Source organism: Lissotriton vulgaris, chromosome 3_1 (assembly GCF_964263255.1).
Source record: "Lissotriton vulgaris chromosome 3_1, aLisVul1.2, whole genome shotgun sequence".
Taxonomy (NCBI): Eukaryota; Metazoa; Chordata; class Amphibia; order Caudata; family Salamandridae; genus Lissotriton; species Lissotriton vulgaris.
The window spans coordinates 613,001,454-613,020,979 of record NC_141689.1 but is presented as its reverse complement, the minus strand read 5'-3'; the positions used below and the strand labels follow the sequence as shown (position 1 = coordinate 613,020,979).

At 42.5% G+C, this 19,526-nt stretch overlaps 1 protein-coding gene across 1 annotated transcript in view; it reads right to left on the bottom strand.

The window, feature by feature from the left end:
- ADGRV1 (adhesion G protein-coupled receptor V1) overlaps positions 1-19,526 on the bottom strand; it is a 1,865,288-nt gene that overhangs the window by 1,215,609 nt on the left and 630,153 nt on the right. The window contains exons 45-46 of the mRNA XM_086963519.1: positions 9,653-9,828; positions 7,575-7,699 (exon numbers count right to left, since the gene is read on the bottom strand). Coding sequence (XP_086819645.1) covers positions 7,575-7,699; positions 9,653-9,828 — 301 coding nt within the window. The remainder of the gene's footprint in view (positions 1-7,574; positions 7,700-9,652; positions 9,829-19,526) is intronic.

Below are 19,526 nucleotides of genomic sequence, written 5' to 3'. Positions count from 1 at the left end.
CGAAGTGCAATACTTAGGCCACAGGATTGAAAAGGGGAAACGGAAGGTGTCTCCAGACAGAATAGAGGCGATTATGAAAATGAATGCGCCTACAACACAAAGAGAGGTCAGGATGTTTCTAGGCATGGTTGGTTATTGTCGGCAGTGGATAGCTAACTTTTCACTGAAGGCAAAACCTTTATTACAACTGACGCACAAAGGAGTGAGTGATCCGGTACCATGGGACAAAGATTGTTTGATGGCGTTTTTGCAGCAGAGGGAGGACTTATGTCGTGCCCCGGCTTTAGGAATGCCGGATTACACAAAACCATTTTTGCTTTACTGCTGCGAGAGAGAGGGATGCGCTTTAGCGGTTTTAGCTCAGATCCATGGAGATGCGCGTAGGCCAGTAGCGTACTTTTCGGCTACATTAGATCCAGTAGCCGCAGCGTTGCCCGGATGTCTCAAATCCGTTGCTGCAATGGGTGTCAGCATTGAAAGATCTGAAAGCGTGGTGATGGGACATCAGTTAGTGGTGTACGTACCGCATTCTGTGGAATTGTTAATGACCAGGACTAAGACTCAGCATCTGACGAATAGCAGGCTCACACGCTACGAGCAAGTCATACTGGCTGCCGAGAATGTGACCCTAAAAAGATGCTCCGTCTTGAATCCTGCTACTTTGATGCCACTTCCAAATGAGGTGGATGATGAAAATTGTACAGATCATGACTGCCTTGATGTGACTGAACTATGCACCAAACCGAGACCCGATATCGTAGATGAGCCATTGACTGACCCTGATGAAATTTTCTTTGTTGATGGTTCATGCGTAAGAGACGATATTGGCCAGCTGAGAGCAGTTTATGCAGTTTGTACAATTACCAGAGTTGTAGAAGCCGCTTGCCTGGAAGGAGTACACTCCGCTCAGGTAGCTGAAATTATTGCTTTGACGCGTGCCTGTTTAGCGGGTAACAAAATTCGAGTCACCATATACACCGATAGCCAGTATGGTTTCGGGGTAGTTCACGATTACGGGCAGTTGTGGTCTCAAAGAGGTTACATGACCTCCTCGGGTTCTCCCATTAGGAATGGAGAATTCGTGAGACTTTTGTTAGAGGCATTGCAAGGACCAACAGCTATTGCAGTGGTCAAATGCGCAGCGCATACAAAAGGTACAGATTTTGTGTCACAAGGTAACCGCTATGCGGATGAAGTAGCGCGTTACTGCGCAGAGCAAGGATATTCTTACACTGATGTGAAAGTGGGGGGAGTACAGGAAAGAACTGAATTGACTATGTTGTTAGACACTGTAGATACGTGGGATGAGCTAAGGAGTGTTCAGGAGAATGCACCAGATGATGAGAAAAAGAATTGGGAAACAGCGGGTTGTATGAAAAGCGAGATGAATTTTTGGGTCTCTGCCGATGGGAGAGCAGTTTTACCAAATGAACTTGTTAGTCCAATGGCAAGGAAATTGCATGGATCAGCACACATAGGAAGAGATGCCATGGTGAGAGTATTCAGACAAACATGGTTTAATCCTAAGTTTAGAGTAGCGGCAGAAGCAGTATGTCAGCGATGTGCGATTTGTCAGCAACTAAACGTGGGAAAGAGAACACCAGTTACATTGAGTCACATAGGAAGGTCTGGGGGGCCTTTCAATAGAATGCAGCTTGATTTTATAGAAATGCCTCCATGCAACAGACTCAGATACGTCTTAGTGATTGTCTGTATATTTTCTAGATGGGTTGAAGCTTACCCTACACGTAGGTGCGATACACTTACAGTAGCAAAACTGTTACTTAGAGAGTTAATACCGAGGTTTGGGGTGCCATCCTCTTTGGAATCGGACAGAGGAACTCATTTCAACAGCGAAATAGTGAAGATGTTGTGCTCAGCTTTGAGTATCGATCAGAAGCTCCATTGCAGTTATCGACCAGAAGCTTCAGGGATTGTAGAGCAAATCAACAGTACAATCAAGTCCAGACTGGCTAAAGTTTGTTCATCGACATCCCTGAATTGGCCAGACGCACTTCCAGTGGTTCTTATGAGCATACGTAGCACACCTGATAGGAAAACAGGCCTCTCTCCACATGAAGTGCTAATGGGGAGAGCTATGAGATTGCCATCGGTTCCGACTGCAGCGCTAGTGAACATCACAGACGACTTGATCTTGGACTACTGCAAGGGACTATCTGATGCCATTAATTCTGTGTCCCTCCAGGTCCAGGCTGCAGAGGTTCCATCAGCACAAGATTTGTGCCATGACCTGAGTCCGGGAGACTGGGTCCTGGTGAAGAAGCATGTCAGGAAGAACTGCTTAGACGTGCGTTGGCGAGGACCATTTCAAGTCATACTTGTCACGAATACTGCGGTGAAGTGTGGAGGCCTGCCAAACTGGATACATGCCTCACACACCCGAAGAGTGCCAACACCTCTAGAAGAAACAGCTCCTCTCTCGGATGAGAATCCGGCGGGAAACGGAGAAGTCATAGAGGGGGAAAGCCAAGCTGTGGAGGTGATCGAAGAAACTGAAACTGTGTTGGAACAAGACGACGAAGGTCAGGGCATTAGCGAGACCGAAGTCGCCTCAGGAGAAGAAAGTAACTGGGAGACTGAATCGGATACCGAGCAAACTGAGAGAGACCAAGAGACAAGTCCCAGAACAAGGAGCAGAAGAACAAGGAGTGACGAAGCCAGTTGGCCGGAGAGAAAGAAAAGGCCAAGCTCGGAAGAAAAGCAAGAAAGAACTCTTGTCCCGATCGCTGAAGAATCGGATCAGGAGGAAGAAACGACAGACTCAGGAACTGAGAGTCCACGAAGATCGAGAAGGGTACGTGTGCCCTGCAGAAGGTACGCCACCCCAGAGTGGACTTATCTAGCAGATGTCTTGGGGACAGAAATCTGGGAGAGTGAAGAACGTGAAAGTAATCAATCTCGATCCATTTGTGGCAGTGGAGATATGGATGTTGACGCCTGGACTCGAGACTGAGGGGTTACTGACTTTCACACTTCCCATACCCCCATACTTGAGCCGGATTAAGGATTTAGTGTTGAACAGATTACAATTTCCAACATTTGGTCATCAAATATCAGAGGAAGAAGACAAAGTCATTCGTTTTGAGTTGTTGGAACTAGTTGCAAGAGCTGCAGGTACAAGAATAATTGTTGATGTATAGAGACTTTTGTATATAAGTTATAAAGAAGAAGATAACCTAGCGCCGAGTGGAAAGAAGAATAAAATTAGGGAATACATTTAGAGGACGGAGAAGGGTTAGGGTTGTCTGTTGTTAAAAATAAAGAGACATTGTTGCGAAAAAGAGACTTTGTTGAAAAAGAGCACTTTACAAACTGAGAAGAAAACAAAGCAAACAAAGGACTGAACTGATAAACTTCTTCGCAAAAGAAAGAGTCACGCTGTTTTGACAACATGGAGAACGGCAACCCAAACAGAAAAGCTAGATGTATAGTAGGTACACTTATAGCAGTAGTGATATTTCTTATAATTACAGTAGTGACAATATCATATATCATAGGACATGAAAACGATAAAGAAATAGCAGATGTAAAATTTGTAACGACTTTGAAACCTGCTCTTGTGGGAAAGAAGGAGGAGAGCGATGTTATACGTGAAAAGGCGTTACTAGCAGATGAAGTTCGTAGATTACATGAAGATGAGTCACAGGGAAACTTTAGGTCAAACGCATATGCTAAACTGTTGTACGAATATATCGATGCCATGGAGGCCAAAGATTGCTACGTTTGTATGCAATTGCCGGCTTCTGTAGATGAGGGCATCCGATATCATCATCTCCCATTGACTTATGGGATAACCTGTAGTTTATTGCTTAGTATATTTTATGGTAGAGAAGGGTTTGAGTACTACTTTTCAAATTATGATTCGGTACTGCCAGAAGTTCCGAATTATAAGCAAATGAATAAGTGGGACTATTACAAAAAGGAGGATAGACTAGCCAAATTCTTCCTTCCTTGGGATACACTAGATACTTCATATGCACGCAGAAATAATCTGACTTGCAAGGTGTCAGAGATTGAGAAAAAGTTCATAGCACAAGTAGATGACCGATACAGAAGACAGAAGATTCTAAAAATGTCAGGACAGTGAAAAACTGATTGGACCGAAGAAGAGAAAGCACATAAAAAGAAAGGTAGCAATGGTCCAATAGCATTGGATAGAACGCAGAAAGGAAAGTTATGTTTAACTCGAAGCAAGACATATTATGAGAGTGAATTCGTAGGTGAAGTTAATTGTGAGCATGCTTTTAAGTTAGAGTACTATACGAAAGATTTTATGAAAGGGATGCAGGCTATTCCTAATGTATATTTTGTATGTGGGAGAAATGCCTATGTAAAACTGCCTGACAATTGGTATGGTTCGTGTTACTTGGCAATTGTCTTCCCCAAAATATATCATGCAAAGGATTTAGCGGTAATAGAAAGAAAGGCTTCGACAAGGACGAAAAGAGAAGTAGGAGATGCAGAGGTAGTAGGAGATGTATTTGGAGCGATGTTTCCTATGTTAGATTTAATACTTAACGATGTTAAGATCAGGAGACTAGCTACAGTTGTAGATAGATTATCTGCAAGTACTGCAAGGTCATTAATGTTAATAGAAGGCGAGATGCAATCGATTAGAGCAATGGTTCTTCAGAATCGACTTGCTCTTGATGTAATATTAGCAAAAGAAGGCGGAGTTTGCAAGGCTTTGAAGGTTCAGGAATGTTGTACTTATATTCCTGATAATTCAAAACCACTTGAGAAGGCCATAAGGAACATTACACAGATTCATCAAGAAATCGAAGATTTGACAAAAATAAATGTTTGGGAAAAAGTAGGTAATGGAGTAGGAAAGGTTGGAAGTTGGTTTGCTAACCTTGGCAAAAGTATAGTGTGGTACATATTAAAACCTGTATTAATAGTATTAATTTGTATAATCACATTGTTAGGATTAGTAAAACTATATAAATGGTATAGGACGAACCGGTTACAAAGATCTATGAGAGAACAGGAAAGGAGATTAGCTGCTTTACAAGATCAACAGTATAAAAACTTGAGAGCACTTGAAATGATGAAAAGAGGGAATGATATGACTAGTTCGGTTTAAAAGGTGTTATTCAAATTGCTTTTAGTGATGACTCCTAAAAGTCATCAAAGGGGGGACTGAGAGAGCACAAATTTGAATAAAAATTATGTATAGGCCATATTTACAAGCATATCGTATAACGTAGGAATGAAATGTATATCGAACGTGAAGTTGACGCTTAAGGTATAAAGTTAACAGATGTGACTAAAGTAATATAGAAATGTATAACTGTATTCACTTTAGGATGTATTAGATTTAGAAGGCCCGTATACGTAGTGGGCTAATGTGTAGAAATGCTTACGAACAGAAGAACGTGCAAAGTGAAATTCATGTACGTGTGTAACTTTAAATGTAGAAACGGTGAAGAAATATAACATGAAGAAATGTGCAAGGAGCATACACATAACGATGTAACCAATGAGAATATAACTTTATGTTTTATGTATAGGGTTTATATTCTATGTATGAGATTATATTCTGTGTGAACTTTATATTCTATGTATTAAGGTTCATATTCTACGTAATTGTATTCTATGTAAGATGTATTCACACATGAGCAAAAGTATTTGCTAAATGCGATTATATATGAATGTATGTTAAAGGTTATACTGTGTAGAAGAAATTGTAGGAATGTTAGAAGAGTTTAGGTCATTTGTGATTATAACCTGACTAACCAAGAGTTCGCAGGAGCGTAGTCCAATGTATGTAATTTAGTGGACTCACAGGAGTCGTGAATAGCCTTCACTTGAAGGTGCGAGCCGAAGAGTCTAGCATTTGTTAGATTTAAGGTGACAAATGTCGAACGAAGTTTATTGCCTAAACATGAGAGGAGGCGATTGGAATTTGAGCTTTGTTTTGAATGACCATTCACAGGACCTAGTAAGGTCAAGAAATAGTTGTAAGTTAAAGTCTTGTTTAAGTTCATTTGACTTTTGATCTGGAAAGTGTCAATTAAAGTCACCAACAAGAAGATGAAGATGACATCTAAGAGAAGGGTCAACCTAACGGACGACGCGAAGAGATGAAGTAATGGAAAGAACCAGAAACTGACATCATCGGGGAAAGTCTGTGGTGGGCGTCAAGGGGCGTTCCACCCACACTGTGATTGTGTATTTTAGGGACAGCACCCCGGGGAGGAGGGAAGAGAAGAGCAATGAGTAATTGGAGATTAGGAACAGCGAGGCGAATTGCTCAGAGCGAAGGCAAGAGTAGATGCCTTGAGCAGATGCGCTGAGAGAGATCAGAGCGCAAGGGAGCAGTAGGCCGAGGACCCTTAGAAGAGCGGATGGGTAGGCAGAGAGGGTACTGCTTCTAAAACTTAAGTTACCTTTAGAGGCTAAGAGAGTTTGAACTTCTTTGGAAGTCAAACTGCTGACACCTTTTTAGGGAAGAAACTTGCGAAATAGGGAAGTCACCTAGTATAGAGTAGGGACAGATTTAATTTGATTATTTTTCTCTTTCTGTAGATGACGCAAAGGAACCACTTCTCATCGAAGCTTTAAATTGCTGATTTTGGAATTGATTTTGTATTCTTTGTATACTTTGAGATTTATCCTGAGAGGATTGTATTTGCATTCAAATTTGACTTTTATATAAAACTTTTAAACTTTATCAGTTGTAAGTGGTTCTTCAGAGTGGCGTCAGTTAATGGGGTTTATCTAAACCTATGTGGGGGTTGTCTTTTACTCAATGACAGATACTATCGGTCCAAACTTTACGAATGAGATAAATTATTAAATTGATTATAAATTGATACCAAAATCTCATTCCCCGCACTTTAATGCAGGCGGGAATATGTTGGGTGTATCCCTGTAATTTTAACAATTGAAGGCTTGGTTTACAGAGCGCCAGATACAGGAATACAACAGTATGTATAATTCAATCGAGGAAGGAGACTGCTGTGAGCGCAAAGACCATCCTTAGCAGTGCCACTCTCCTCACCCTCGGGGTGCGCTGGCATTTTCGTGGTCAGCTGCAGACTATATAGCTGGACTAGCAGCCTCATGACCCCATTCTAGCCCAAGACCTATGCAAGTGCCCAACCTTTATGCGTGAGCAACCTTTTTCTCTGCCTAAATGCAAATTACCTTACAGCAGAGCACAAGTGTGGGGGTAATGGTATGGCCGGTGCAATGATATAATTACAGGAGGCAGTGATGCTGGTAACTGTGTCTCGCCGGCATAGCCCAACTGGCAGATGAAGAACTGCAATTCCAATGAATAACTGCCTTCACCTGTGGGCTGCTTCCTCTGTTCCATATCCCAGGTTGCCTATTCAAAGTGGAATACTCTACTAACACAGTTTCCATTGATTTAAGGCTGAAAATGAATGATTATGAGTAAAATAAAGTGCCGCTAAAGTGCCGCTAAATTTCCATATTTGTGCCGCTAAATTTCCATATTTGTGCCGCTAAATTTGCGAATCCATGTCGCTATATCCTAGGGGGTCTGAATGTGGTCATTCTTTAAAAAAAAAAATACTACATACTTATGCCAAATGCTGTGTTTGACAGAGTCTCCCATTCCACGCTCACAGACATGTTGATCCCATTACTTCGGGACACTTTCAAGTAAATTGTTCGATTGGCTTCTTCGATGCTTAGAGTGTTTGTTCTGAAATGAAATAAGCAAAAGAAGAACAGATATTGGATGGAGATCATTTATTTTAAAGAAGCGCACCACCCTAAATCACAATATTCTTGCTCAGAATTTTAATGCAGTCACGCTGCTCAGCATTATTGAGATATATGTCCAGAATCAAGGGGTGCAATTGGCTGCAATCATTTTGTACTTATTTGCTTTCTATTAAACCCTTATAGCTCAGAGTGACTCCAGTGGTCCGATAGCTGACCTCCTTTGTGGGTTACATAGACGCAACAAGCTTCAGAGGCCCACCTCCAACTTCCCAGCTACTTGCTGAAACTAGTCCTGCCTGAACCTGCAACTTGAAACAGCCTGAGCCCTTCTAACCTCTGCTTCAGTGAGTTCCTGATCCCCAAGAGGTGCCTCCCGAGGTCCTGGACCCTAGGCTGGCATAAGAGTCCACGCCTCCTGCAGAAAAGGTAAGAATCCTGGAATTTGGGCTCCTCACGCTCTCGAATGGGCCTGCTTGTGCCAAAACTATGCTGCCCACAATGACTTTTAATGTGAAACTCCAATTACACCTGCTCTTTACTTTGACAGTAGCTGCTGGTGATAACTGCCAACGTGAAGCTACAGCAACAACCGTCCGTGATGCCTATTGGCTCTTTGCTCCACAGCGATGACCATCCTTGAACTACGGCCTGCTCTTCGCACTACAGCGATGACCATACGCTCTAACTGCACCTGGCGGACTCCTCAACTGAAAATGGCCCTCTGTGCTCCAGACTTTGAAGGTAACATTTCAGCAGGACTAATCTGGTCCCTTGACCCGACCCACACTTCATTGAGGACGACATGAACTAGGGACTTTTCCCCAGTCTAGCATTACCAGAAGACAGTGAATGCCACTTTCTGTTTTTAGGGGTTATTGTCAGAAAAAAAACATTACAATTGCATATTTCCAGTTCTACTAATTAGATTTTTGACTTTATGGCATAACTTTACTTTATTGAAATGTACTATATTTATCCAAATTGGTTTGGTATTTTCTTGAGTTGTGTTTTCCTTTATTTCTGTTTTTGTGCTGCATAAATACTTTACATATTGGCATTAAGCGTGTTTGAATGAAGTTAAGCCTGACTGCTTTGTGCCAAGCCCCCAGAGGGTTAAGCATAGGTCAATTTAGTTACTTTTGTGGTTCACCCTGACAGGGGTTGTGGCAATTGCTCGACCTTGGGGTCACCCTCTATTTTACCCTATAGCAGGTCAGGCGTAAAGCTTTATACATAAGGACTTTAATATTGTATACCGTGAACCTATGCATGCATCTGGTAATATAAAAATAATGTATTTTCTCCCCGTGCGCTGACACTCTTTTGGTAGCCATGCGCCCCTGCTCACACCCTTGGCCCATAGTGCAAGGGCATGTGTATTCTCCAAAGCTAGGTTTTGTACTGGAAGGTGATCCTTCCAGTACAAAACTATCCTTTGAGTCTTTTGCCACTTTATATGTGTGTTGCATAATGCATATGCAAAGTTGGAAAAAAAAGGATAAATGAAAACATTTCTCCTCCTTCTGCCTGCCTCGAGAAAGCATAAGGTTTTGGTGCAAATCCTAGTCTACGAATGCTATTAGAAAGGTATTTGCATCAAATCTAATGGATAGTTGCATTGGAACGGACATGCACCACGCACAAAAAGCCCCCATTGACAGAGAGTAACACATAGGGCAACTTTGCATGTCTCTGGTGAACTTTTAATTGCAAATCCTAGTTTGTGTTATGTAGAAATTCCCACCCCAACACTTTGCGCCACTTTTGTGATGCAAACCTGCCGCAAAGCCTTAGTAAATCTGGCCTCGTAGTTAAAAGCATTTAGTGTTTTCCCAACACAGTTTTCTTGATGTCTAGAGGCCTGAAATGTATAAACATTTTCCTAATACTGATAAATACGGACATATTTTTTTCACACATTCGAGTGTACCTGTTTATAACTGGGAAAATGCTGAAGAGGCCTAATGGGGCCTGGTTCTGCAAAACTGTTATTGCAGTCTGAATTCTGGTGCCGAGTCTTGCTCCTCCAGTCGGATTAAGTAGAGTGACAATAAACTGTTCATCCATCTCTGGCTCCTCATCTAGCAGGGCTGTGATTTGCAATGTCTGGTAGAAAATGATAGAGAACATAAAATAAGAATTAATGATATGAGAACCCAAACCATAAAATACATCAGGAATACATTAATTGGCCACTAAACAATCAGGGAAAACATGTTCCTTTTTGATTCATTAATTGTTTTATCTGGCAGTCAAGCTGCCTGGTGGACACTTCAGAGCACTGTATAGGTGTGTAATGGAGGAGGGTACAGAAGAGATCTAAGGGTAGATGCCTAATTACAAGGACAGTTAACCAAAGGACAACTTAGCTGGAATTCAGACAAGTCTGCAGGAACTGTAGCGTTTTCAGTGTTTTTTTGGATATTTCAATGTCTGATTACAAGTTGAGAACCTGTCTCATAAACGGGGTCTTGTAAATGATGCATTTTGACCCCAAAATACTTTAATCTTCTTGGACAGGTAAATAATTGTGTTTTATTTATCAGCCTTAAGTTTCCGACAAGCTCTTAGGATAGAAGCAACGCCATGGGTTAGTGAGGCAACAAGCCATGTGTGCCCTTCTTAATCAATGGCTAGTGTAGTGTTAGCCCGTACTACAGAGGAGACATGCTGTGCGGGTTTGCGATTGTTGGTGCTTGCCCATCACCTTCCAGGTAAGGCCCTCCAGATGCATTTGCAATACCCGTGTGGGACATAAATTCAGCTAAACTAATACCTAAATCCATAGAAGAATGGAATGTTAGTAAATTTGGTGACCTGAGGTGTAAGTGATATGTTGTCATTGAGCGTGAATCCCACATTTCTGAATTTTAGTGAATGGGTAGTGGGGTAAGAGACTCGTGGGAGGAGGGGATAGTCAAATGAAAGTGACTAAGACCCTTTGCGTCCCAGCAGTAGATCGTTTGACCTTTAGTTGTTGGAGCTAAGCCATTTGCAATACATTTACTTCAGAATGTTGTGAAAGTGGTCCATGGCTTGCATCACACAGCCCGTTGCCAACGATGCTCTGTAGTGTATTTCTGTATCAGTAACACTCGTGCTGTATGCAGCCTAGTTTCCTGCTACTGAGGATGAATGTGAATGCATCATGAAGACACTGGAGAGGGATGTTATGAAAATGTATATGGTTTGGTAATGACAGGTTCTACATGCCTGCAGTGAAGAGAAAAGAAACCTACATTAGCAGCAAAGGTTAGCTAGATTGTCTGGACTAGTTTTCCAGAAGATGTTGTAACAGAGATTGTTTTCAACATTTTAGATCCAGCACATGTTTAAGAGTGATCCACATGTGCTTTTAAAGTCATGTTTGTTTCTTGTGACCTAATTTGCAGTGTGTCTACAGACAGAAAAAAGAATATGCAATTATTTATGGTTCATGGTACGTGGCATCATATATTGGGCTATCATCAAAACCGTCCAAAGCAGTCAAAGATGTGGTAGTTTCGTCTTTTCATATGTCTGTGCCTCTGGGCTAATCCTAGCTCTATCACAAAATGAAATGATGGAGGGAGTGTTAAAACCTTTCAAAAATTCCCCCCCAGTCACAGATCTGGGTTTAATACATTGTTAATTTGCTCGCTAAGTCACCCCAGGCTGGACCCAGCCATATGCAAATCAGCCTGGACCCTGCTCCCTATGAGAACAGTCCAGCCTGAAATGCCAAGCCAGGACTGGAAACAAGCATCCTGGGACTGGTTTTGGGGTATCACCCCTTATCCACCAGGCTAGCTTGAATCTAATGGCGCAGCAAGCAAGATACCCACATCTGGGCATACGGTTAGCCACTTACGGCGCACTTAGCAATATCACTAAATAAAATGATGGTCGGAGTGTTGAAACCTTTCAAACACTCACCCCCAGTACAGATCTGGTTTTTAATCAATCATTAATTTGCTTATCACATCACCCAGTTTGGAATCAGCCATATACAAATCAGCCTCAAACCTGCTGCCCTATGGTAACAGTCCAGCCGGAACTGCCAAGCAACGTCCACCCTGGGTCGGAAACAAGCATTCTGGAACCAGTTTTGGGGTATCACTCCTCATCAGCCAGGCTAGCTTGAATCCAATGGCGCAGTGAGCAAGGGACCAATGTCTTCACCAGTTCCACTCTTATACATAGGCAAGGCTTAATTTGCAAAAAAGCAGGTGCCGCGTCCATTGTTTGCTTAGCAGTATGCAGTCAGCTCCAAGGAATGCCGGGGGTGCCAAATACCTAAGCCGCGAGTCTTGATTCCATGTCATTCCTCTTTCATCAACTACCAGTCATGTCCTGCCCCTTAAACAAGTTCTTTTTAATCACTGCTTTCTCAATTTGTCACAGTTTTTTATGTTGTTCTTTTCCTCCTTCTTTTTCCCTAATGTGTTTTTCTCTCTCTAGTGCTAGGTCACAGTCGGATGAGGGAAATGCGTTCCGGTCCCCAACAATTTGTGCCGGTGGGCCCCAACGGAACTTAAATTAAACACTGTGCATGGCCGTCAGAGAATAGTGCATTTGTGAGCTTAGTTCATAAACTTTTCGCCATTACATACTGAAGAAGGAAAATTCAAGCAGATGGGGTTTGTCTTGGAACGGGCGCACCAGTCTTGCGTAACCTAAGATAGAGACAATTTTGACCACTACACACTGAAGAAGGAAAATTCTTGCAGATGATGAAGAAGGTCTTGGAATGGGTGCACCATTCTTGCATAACCTGAGATGCTGACCACCTAACTACAAATGTCAGGTATGGGGGCTGGAGCTAACCCCAGAGATCACTGATATATATCTCTGTGCCCACGTAGTGAGGGTAGGCTTTGGCAGATATATCATTCCCTTTGAAAGGTCTTTTCATTGTATACAGTTTGCTAGTAATGTTGATCACATTTCTAAGTTGTATATGTTTTCTAATCTCAGCATAACTGCTTTCTTATAGAGTACGATAGTTTCCATAAATATTGTAAACATTCCTTGTGTCTCTCCATAGATATTATAGACTTGCATGAGTGAGAAACAAAAGGTGATGATCTATTGCCACGGTTACCTTGGGGGCTAAACGCTCATGCTCCACCATGGAACGTCTCCAAAGTTGAAATATAATGTGACACAGTGCAAACAGCTGCGTTGCATTACATTTCTTTGAAAAACCACGCAGGGCCACACATATAAGGCCTTGCCTGGTTTCACAAATTACAAACAAGCCTTTGTCCAGCGTCGCCTTGTGTGAATCAAGGCTGACGCTTGGCTTGGTACATCTAGGCCTTTGTCTTTACAGTAGTGGGAATTCTGGGTAGTTGCCTTAGATTTTATCAAGGATTGGAAAAGAATGGACAAACTGTTACAGCCTTTCATGAAAGAAGCTGATAAATTCTATTTTGTGAAAGTTTGTATGACTCCGTTGAAACACTTGTATGCCATATATTTATTTTTTTCATTTCCACCAGTCTCTTAACCCTCTACTTAAACTCACTATTTATATATATTTCAGAAACTAAATCTACCACTATATACCAAGTAAAAGTCTTCATATTTCCCCCACACAACTATGAAACATTTATCAAACATATTAAAGATCGTAATTCCAAAAAGTATAATTCACTGCCTTCTGCAATTAATAATTATGGGTTCAGAATTGCAAAATATATTAACGTGATCTTATATATCACTAACTTTTTACAGTTATACTAAACTGATGGTCTATTGACTCTCATATTAGGTCAACAAACAACAGACTTCCGACCAGTAGCATGTGTCGGTTCCACATATTCATGCAAAGAGGTAATCTGAATAATCTGTCCTGCAAGAAATGCGAAGGGTCGATGTACATAAACCGTGCAGGGAACAGCCCGAGTCTACCTGGTGCAGCACTGTGCCGATTGCTATAATCCCCTTTATAGTGGACTCAGGAGTGTACACACATAACAGCATGCACTGACATGGTTTATGATGGTGCACTGCATAAGAACACGGCCAAATAGGTGGTGCTTCTAGGCAGATCAGTCATTTCTCTCCTTTGGCAAAGGTGGTAGCATTAAACCCTGTATTAGAGATGCAACCCTCATTGCAGTAATTCATTTATAGCTAGTATAAACAGCAGGTCCATTTAACGGTATATTGCTACTGCAGCAGGAGACTAGGAGAGTTAAAAACAAACATGAGACCTTTATACAGAATAAATTCACGGCTGTCGAAAATGACCCAGAATATTTGGTTTGTTTGAGAGGTCTAGTGTTACAATCTTCTACATTGTGCAAACGGTAAACAACGTGCAAAATTCGAGGTGAACGTAGCATTTGGTTTTTCAGCTTGCACTTTACAAACTCATGAAACTTCTTAAGACAGTGGTTCTTAATATTTTGACTTCTGTGGCCCTCTTAATTAATCATTGCTAGAATCCAGTAACCCCACGAAATCATTATTGGAGTCATTATAGGAATCCTGAGAAAAATATAGAAACGAGCATTCATCAAGCAACTGCATAAATTATGAAATATTTTACTTAATTCACAAGTATAAAAACATCTTTTTTTAAATTTTTGAATGGGAAGTTGGGGCTTTTCGAAAGTCAACTGAGGCCACACATCGCCCATACTATATTCTGTGTGTGTGCTCCCACAAATCAATCTGAGGAAAACAGCTTAATCTTTTCCTCCAATTTCATTTTTTTCATATTTTCAGAACGTTTTTATATTTTAAATGTACATTTTGTTTCTTTATTTATTTAGCTCAAATTATTTTGATAATATTACTTAATATTCTAAGCAATCATCGACCCCTTAAGTAGATGTCGTGGACACCCAAGAAACCTTAGACCACAGGTTAAGAACCACTGTCTTCAGGCAATGCTCAACACAATGTCACAATACAATTGACTAGCATTGAGATCACTGAGGTCCCTATGTGTTATACAGAACAAGTTTGAGAAAACTGTGAATGGATCAATAAATTGAGCACATGGCATTGAAACGGTATCTTCTGTCGGACACAGTGTATGGTGGGGGTGGGGGTGGTGATGGTGGTGGTGAAGGCTCGAGGTGGTGGTGGCAGTTCCCCTCAAGGTTATTTGTATTTTGTGATATGTGTATAGCAGACTATGGGGAAGCAGTACATACCAGCAATTGTGGAGTAGGACTGTGTCAAATGCTTCAAGAAATTTGCAGGAATCTGAGCTGAACTATTCTGTGCTTGGGAAAGAGTTATTATCATCCATGTGGGTGACTGACCATTTTAGACATCCGCTTCCTGCTTAGAAGTAATAAAAAGTGCGTGGAGCATGGGCGTAGCCATGCAACCCCTTTTCAATATATGGCATTACCTGGTGGTGGAAGATCACTCACATCTACAGGTGCATCAGTTCAAAGTGCAGTTTGCAATTGTTAGAAAGAATGTGCATGCAGACTGTATGCCCAAAGTTCCGATCGAATCAGGTTTAGATTCTCACGATGATGATGAGAAATGTGAAGTAGCGCTTTCAATTGAGAACGGGAATGTAAGGGTTCTAAGAAGGGGGGGGGTTGATTATACCAAATTGCAAGAGATGTGGAATACGAAAAGGTGTGAAGATGTTGATATGGCAAAGCTTTGAAGTTTAATTATTCTTAACTGGGTAGAAGAGCATAAACTTTGTGTTTCTTTTGTGATCTTAATGTACTTTTCAAAGTGAAGAATAAATAAATGGAGTAGGACGGTATTTTGATGAGAGGTGCTAAAATTATTCGTTTGGTGCGTTTCAGGATAATAATCTTTGAGCCAGGACATGAAGGGTAGTTGGGCAAGTCTTCTACTAAGAGATGCCTCAGAAATTAATGTTGGTAGCCAGCTTTTGGCACGATGGTGTATTTATGGGTGACACAATGACCAGAGTGTTTTAGCAATGATAAATCGGCCAAACCATATGTAACTGAATGTTCACCTGTGGAGTACCCCAATGGCCCACAAAGAATTCATGGACTTGACATTTTGGGACTTTGAGTGTCCTTCCAAGGAAGGAGGCTTTTGAAAATGTTTTGGTAGATTGCACTCAAAAGTGGCTATATTTAGGAATGGTGGAATAGGTTACAACAAAACGGAATTTTGGAAGACATATTTTGTAGAGCAGGTTTGCCTGAAAAAATAGTTTTAGATGATGATCCCCAGTTTGTGTGCAAAGAGTTTGAGGAAAACCTATGTAGGTGTGGTATTGTGCACAAACGGATTGCCAATTATTGTCCCCATTTCAAAGGTCAAATGGACAGATTGAATTGGGTGGTCAAAGAGGCCTTTCAAATGACTGTGAAGTGCGGACTGGCATGGCAGAAGGCTCATCAAGCCATGCTGTTAACCCATGAAACCACTCCCAATTAATTCACTGGGGTTCACCATTTAACTACTCATGGGCAGGGGACCTGGATCTAAGCTGGCTCCGTGGCGGCTCAAGAAGAATGAAGGTTTGGGAAGAGCATTAGACTTTAGTTTAGTTAGAAGATGGGTTTAAAGATATCAGGAGAAAATGAAGAGATATGTGAACAGTAAGCGTGGTAAACATCCCCATCATAGCTTTGTGGTAGATGATAGAGTTCCCATCAAACTTCCTGCTGAATTGGCTGAGGCTTCACAGAAGTGGTCTAATCCCATTAAAGTCACTTAAATCTTTAACAAGGCTGTAAGGATCGAGGGCGGCAAAGTACGGAAGTGAGTAGGGTATCATAATCTTAATAGTGATCCTCATCTGACAAAGATGAGAGAAGGTGCAAGTTTATGGAGCAGAGTGCATGTGAAGTGGGTTCCTGACAGATTTTCTGATATTGTCAAATACTGAGTTGTTCATACTAATGTTGTTATATTGAGGAGTTAAGTCAGTGAGTTCTTTTTAAATAGCCATGAGTTGTGCTGCTTTGAAAAAAGTATGCTCACCTTGGTGTTAGCCCCTATTGTATCTTTTGTCTTTATTTGTCATGTTCTTATTTTTTTATTTGTTTAAATTGTAGTGTTTAATATATGAGATGGTCAAACATTTATAGTTTCTATAATCAATAATTGTTATGCTATTATTGGGTTTTGTTAGACCTGGTACCATTGGCGTGGGTCTCCCTTCCACTTTTTGCTGTTGCCTCTAATGTTTTTTAGATGCTTTTGCGCACTGTGCCACTGCTGTTCAGTGCCACAGTGCAAGTGCTCCCTAAGGTAAATTGATGTATGGATTAGTGTCTCCATGATTGGCTTGATTGTTTTACTTGTCAGACCCTAGTACAGTGCACTGCGTGTGCTTAGGGCTTGTAACCAATGCTGCTAGTGGGCTTGCAGCACTGATTGTGCCACCCACCGGATCAGCTTGTAAAGTGTGTCTCAGGTCTGCCATTGCAGAGCCTGTGTGCAGTCTAGTACTGCCATGTTGACTTGGCAAGTGCACCCACTTGCCGGTCCCTAAACCTTCCCTTTTATACATATTAGTCACCCCTAAGGTAGGCCCAACGGCAGGGTGCATTGAGGGTAAAAGGTAGGACATGCCCTGATGTGTGTGGCATGTCCTAATAGTGAATTACAGCCATTTTCGTTTTTCACTATTGCAAGGGTACCTGTTCCCCATACGCCAGAATGAGCAGTTAGATTATTACATTTTATAATCCTAACTGACTGAGGGGACTGGGTAGAAATTCGAGCTTAGTATGCCTGAACTCAGAATGATGAAATACATCTTTTAGTGAAGTTGGTTGTAACATTCTGTATTTGAAAATACCACTTTTAGAAAGTAGGTATTTTCTTGCCTAACTATCCAAGCCTGCCTCTGCTAGGTTGTGTATTCCTTGTCTGTAGTTTGAGTGACAGGGGCTGGGGGATTCCAGTGGACAGGGTGAGTCAGCACAGGGCTGAATAGAGAGATCTGCATGCAGATGGAAGGGAGGAGTTGCACCTGGAGTGGTGTGGCTCACTGGTTAGAGGTGGCAGACCCAGAAGCAGAGGGCGACCTGGGACCAGGGTTCGATTCCTGACGCGGAGGGTCTTGGGCCATGGTCAGCGGACTCGAAAATTCTCGCCTCGGTGCCTACTCCAACTATGGGTCCCACTCAGCAACTCTGGGCAATAGCTTGCTTAATCTCTACTAACGGCCCCATCAGCGCTGGGGATGCTTGTCTTCACCTTGGAGATGCCCAGGAGGGACCATCTCACAGGGAAAAGCCAGGATGGGTTCCTCAGCGGTATACAGCGCTGGGACGCCCCTTTGCTGGGGCAGCTGTGCGCTTTACAAGTATACAACATTTAACCTGGTACCTGAATAGGGCTGTGCCTTCCCTCCACAACGCTGGCTCCCCCTCCTGGGGTGTGTCTTATGTCCCTGGCCTACACACTTAAAGGAAAGCAGGATTCTTGTCAACAAAGTGCTCCAGGACTGACAAGAACTGGTTTGGACTAGGCAAAGGCCCCTCTGCCTTCAGAGAACAAAGCGAAAAGGTGTATAAATATTGTGACCTAGACCCAAGAACTTTAGATCACTTCCGGGAATCAAGACAAACCTTTACTGAGGAGAAGAACTAGGAAGCTGAAGGAGGAGACTATCTCTGTGCTGTGTGTTTGGGGGCTGGCCTGCAGAGATTGCTTCATTGCCAAAGAGAGGAGAAAAGGACTGAGTGTGCTTTCTAGCAACTTGAAGAAGAATCTCCAAGGTCTTGAACTAGAGCTTGCCTCATGCCTGAAGTCTCAGGGATACAAGACTTCACCAACCAGCTCCCCCTGAATTCCCTTGCTGGGAATTGAAGTGCCTGCTGTTGTGCTGGGCCTTCTGAGAGACTGGATGTTGCTGGGAGCTGGAAGTGCGATGCAACAACGAGTAGCGTGTCACCGCCGCAGCCGCTGTCATCGCATTGCCGAGGAAGCGAGCCACTGCTGATGTTGTCATCATCGCATCGCCGAAGCGCGGCGCATCGCCGGAGAAGCGGGACACTGCCACAGAGGACTTTGTTGCATCACCGGAGAAGCGCATTGCAGGGCCTTTCGCGGCTCCAAAGATCATCGAGTCGCCGCACGGCCGTCGGGCATGCACACATTACACCAACGTTTTCGCATCGCAACCGAGACGCCATTTTGTCGCATCGCACCGGAGAAGAGTATCACATCGAGGTGCCATCTTGTCGCATCGCATCGGAGAGCAGTAAGAAACCGACGCATCAACTCCCCACACAGTAAGGAAGCGAGCAACAACTTTCCTGCGCAGCAGTAAGGAAGCGACGCATCCACTCCCCTGCTTGTAAGGAACAGACGCATCAACCTCCCTGCGAACCTTTTGTTTTCCTTGCGTTACGCATTTAAGGTGCATTGAGAGTAAAGTGTTGTATTTTCAACTTGAGAGAACTGAGCTATTTTATAACCTTTTAGAGACTATTTTTGAGTACAGTATTGTGGATTTTTTTGTCGTTTGGTCTTGTTTTAAGTCTATATAAAAAATACCTATTTTTATAATACAACCTGTGTGGTGTCCATTTGTAGTGTTGTCATTGTATTACTGTTGGTGTTCACAAATGCTTTACACACTGCCTCTGAGATACGCCTGGCTGCTCATGCCAAGCTACCAAGGGGGTGAGCAGGGGTTATTTTAAGAGTGTACCCCCCTTACCCTGACTAGACGCCAGGGTCCCTACTTGGTCAAAGTTACCTACCTCTGCCAACTAGAGACCCCTAAATCTAACAGGTTTGTAACGGGGGAAGTGTTTAGCGTTCTTAGAATGTTGGCTGGATTCTAAATTAGGGACTCTGTGGTGATCAGTTGGAGACTGGTGCTGTTATGGGCAGAG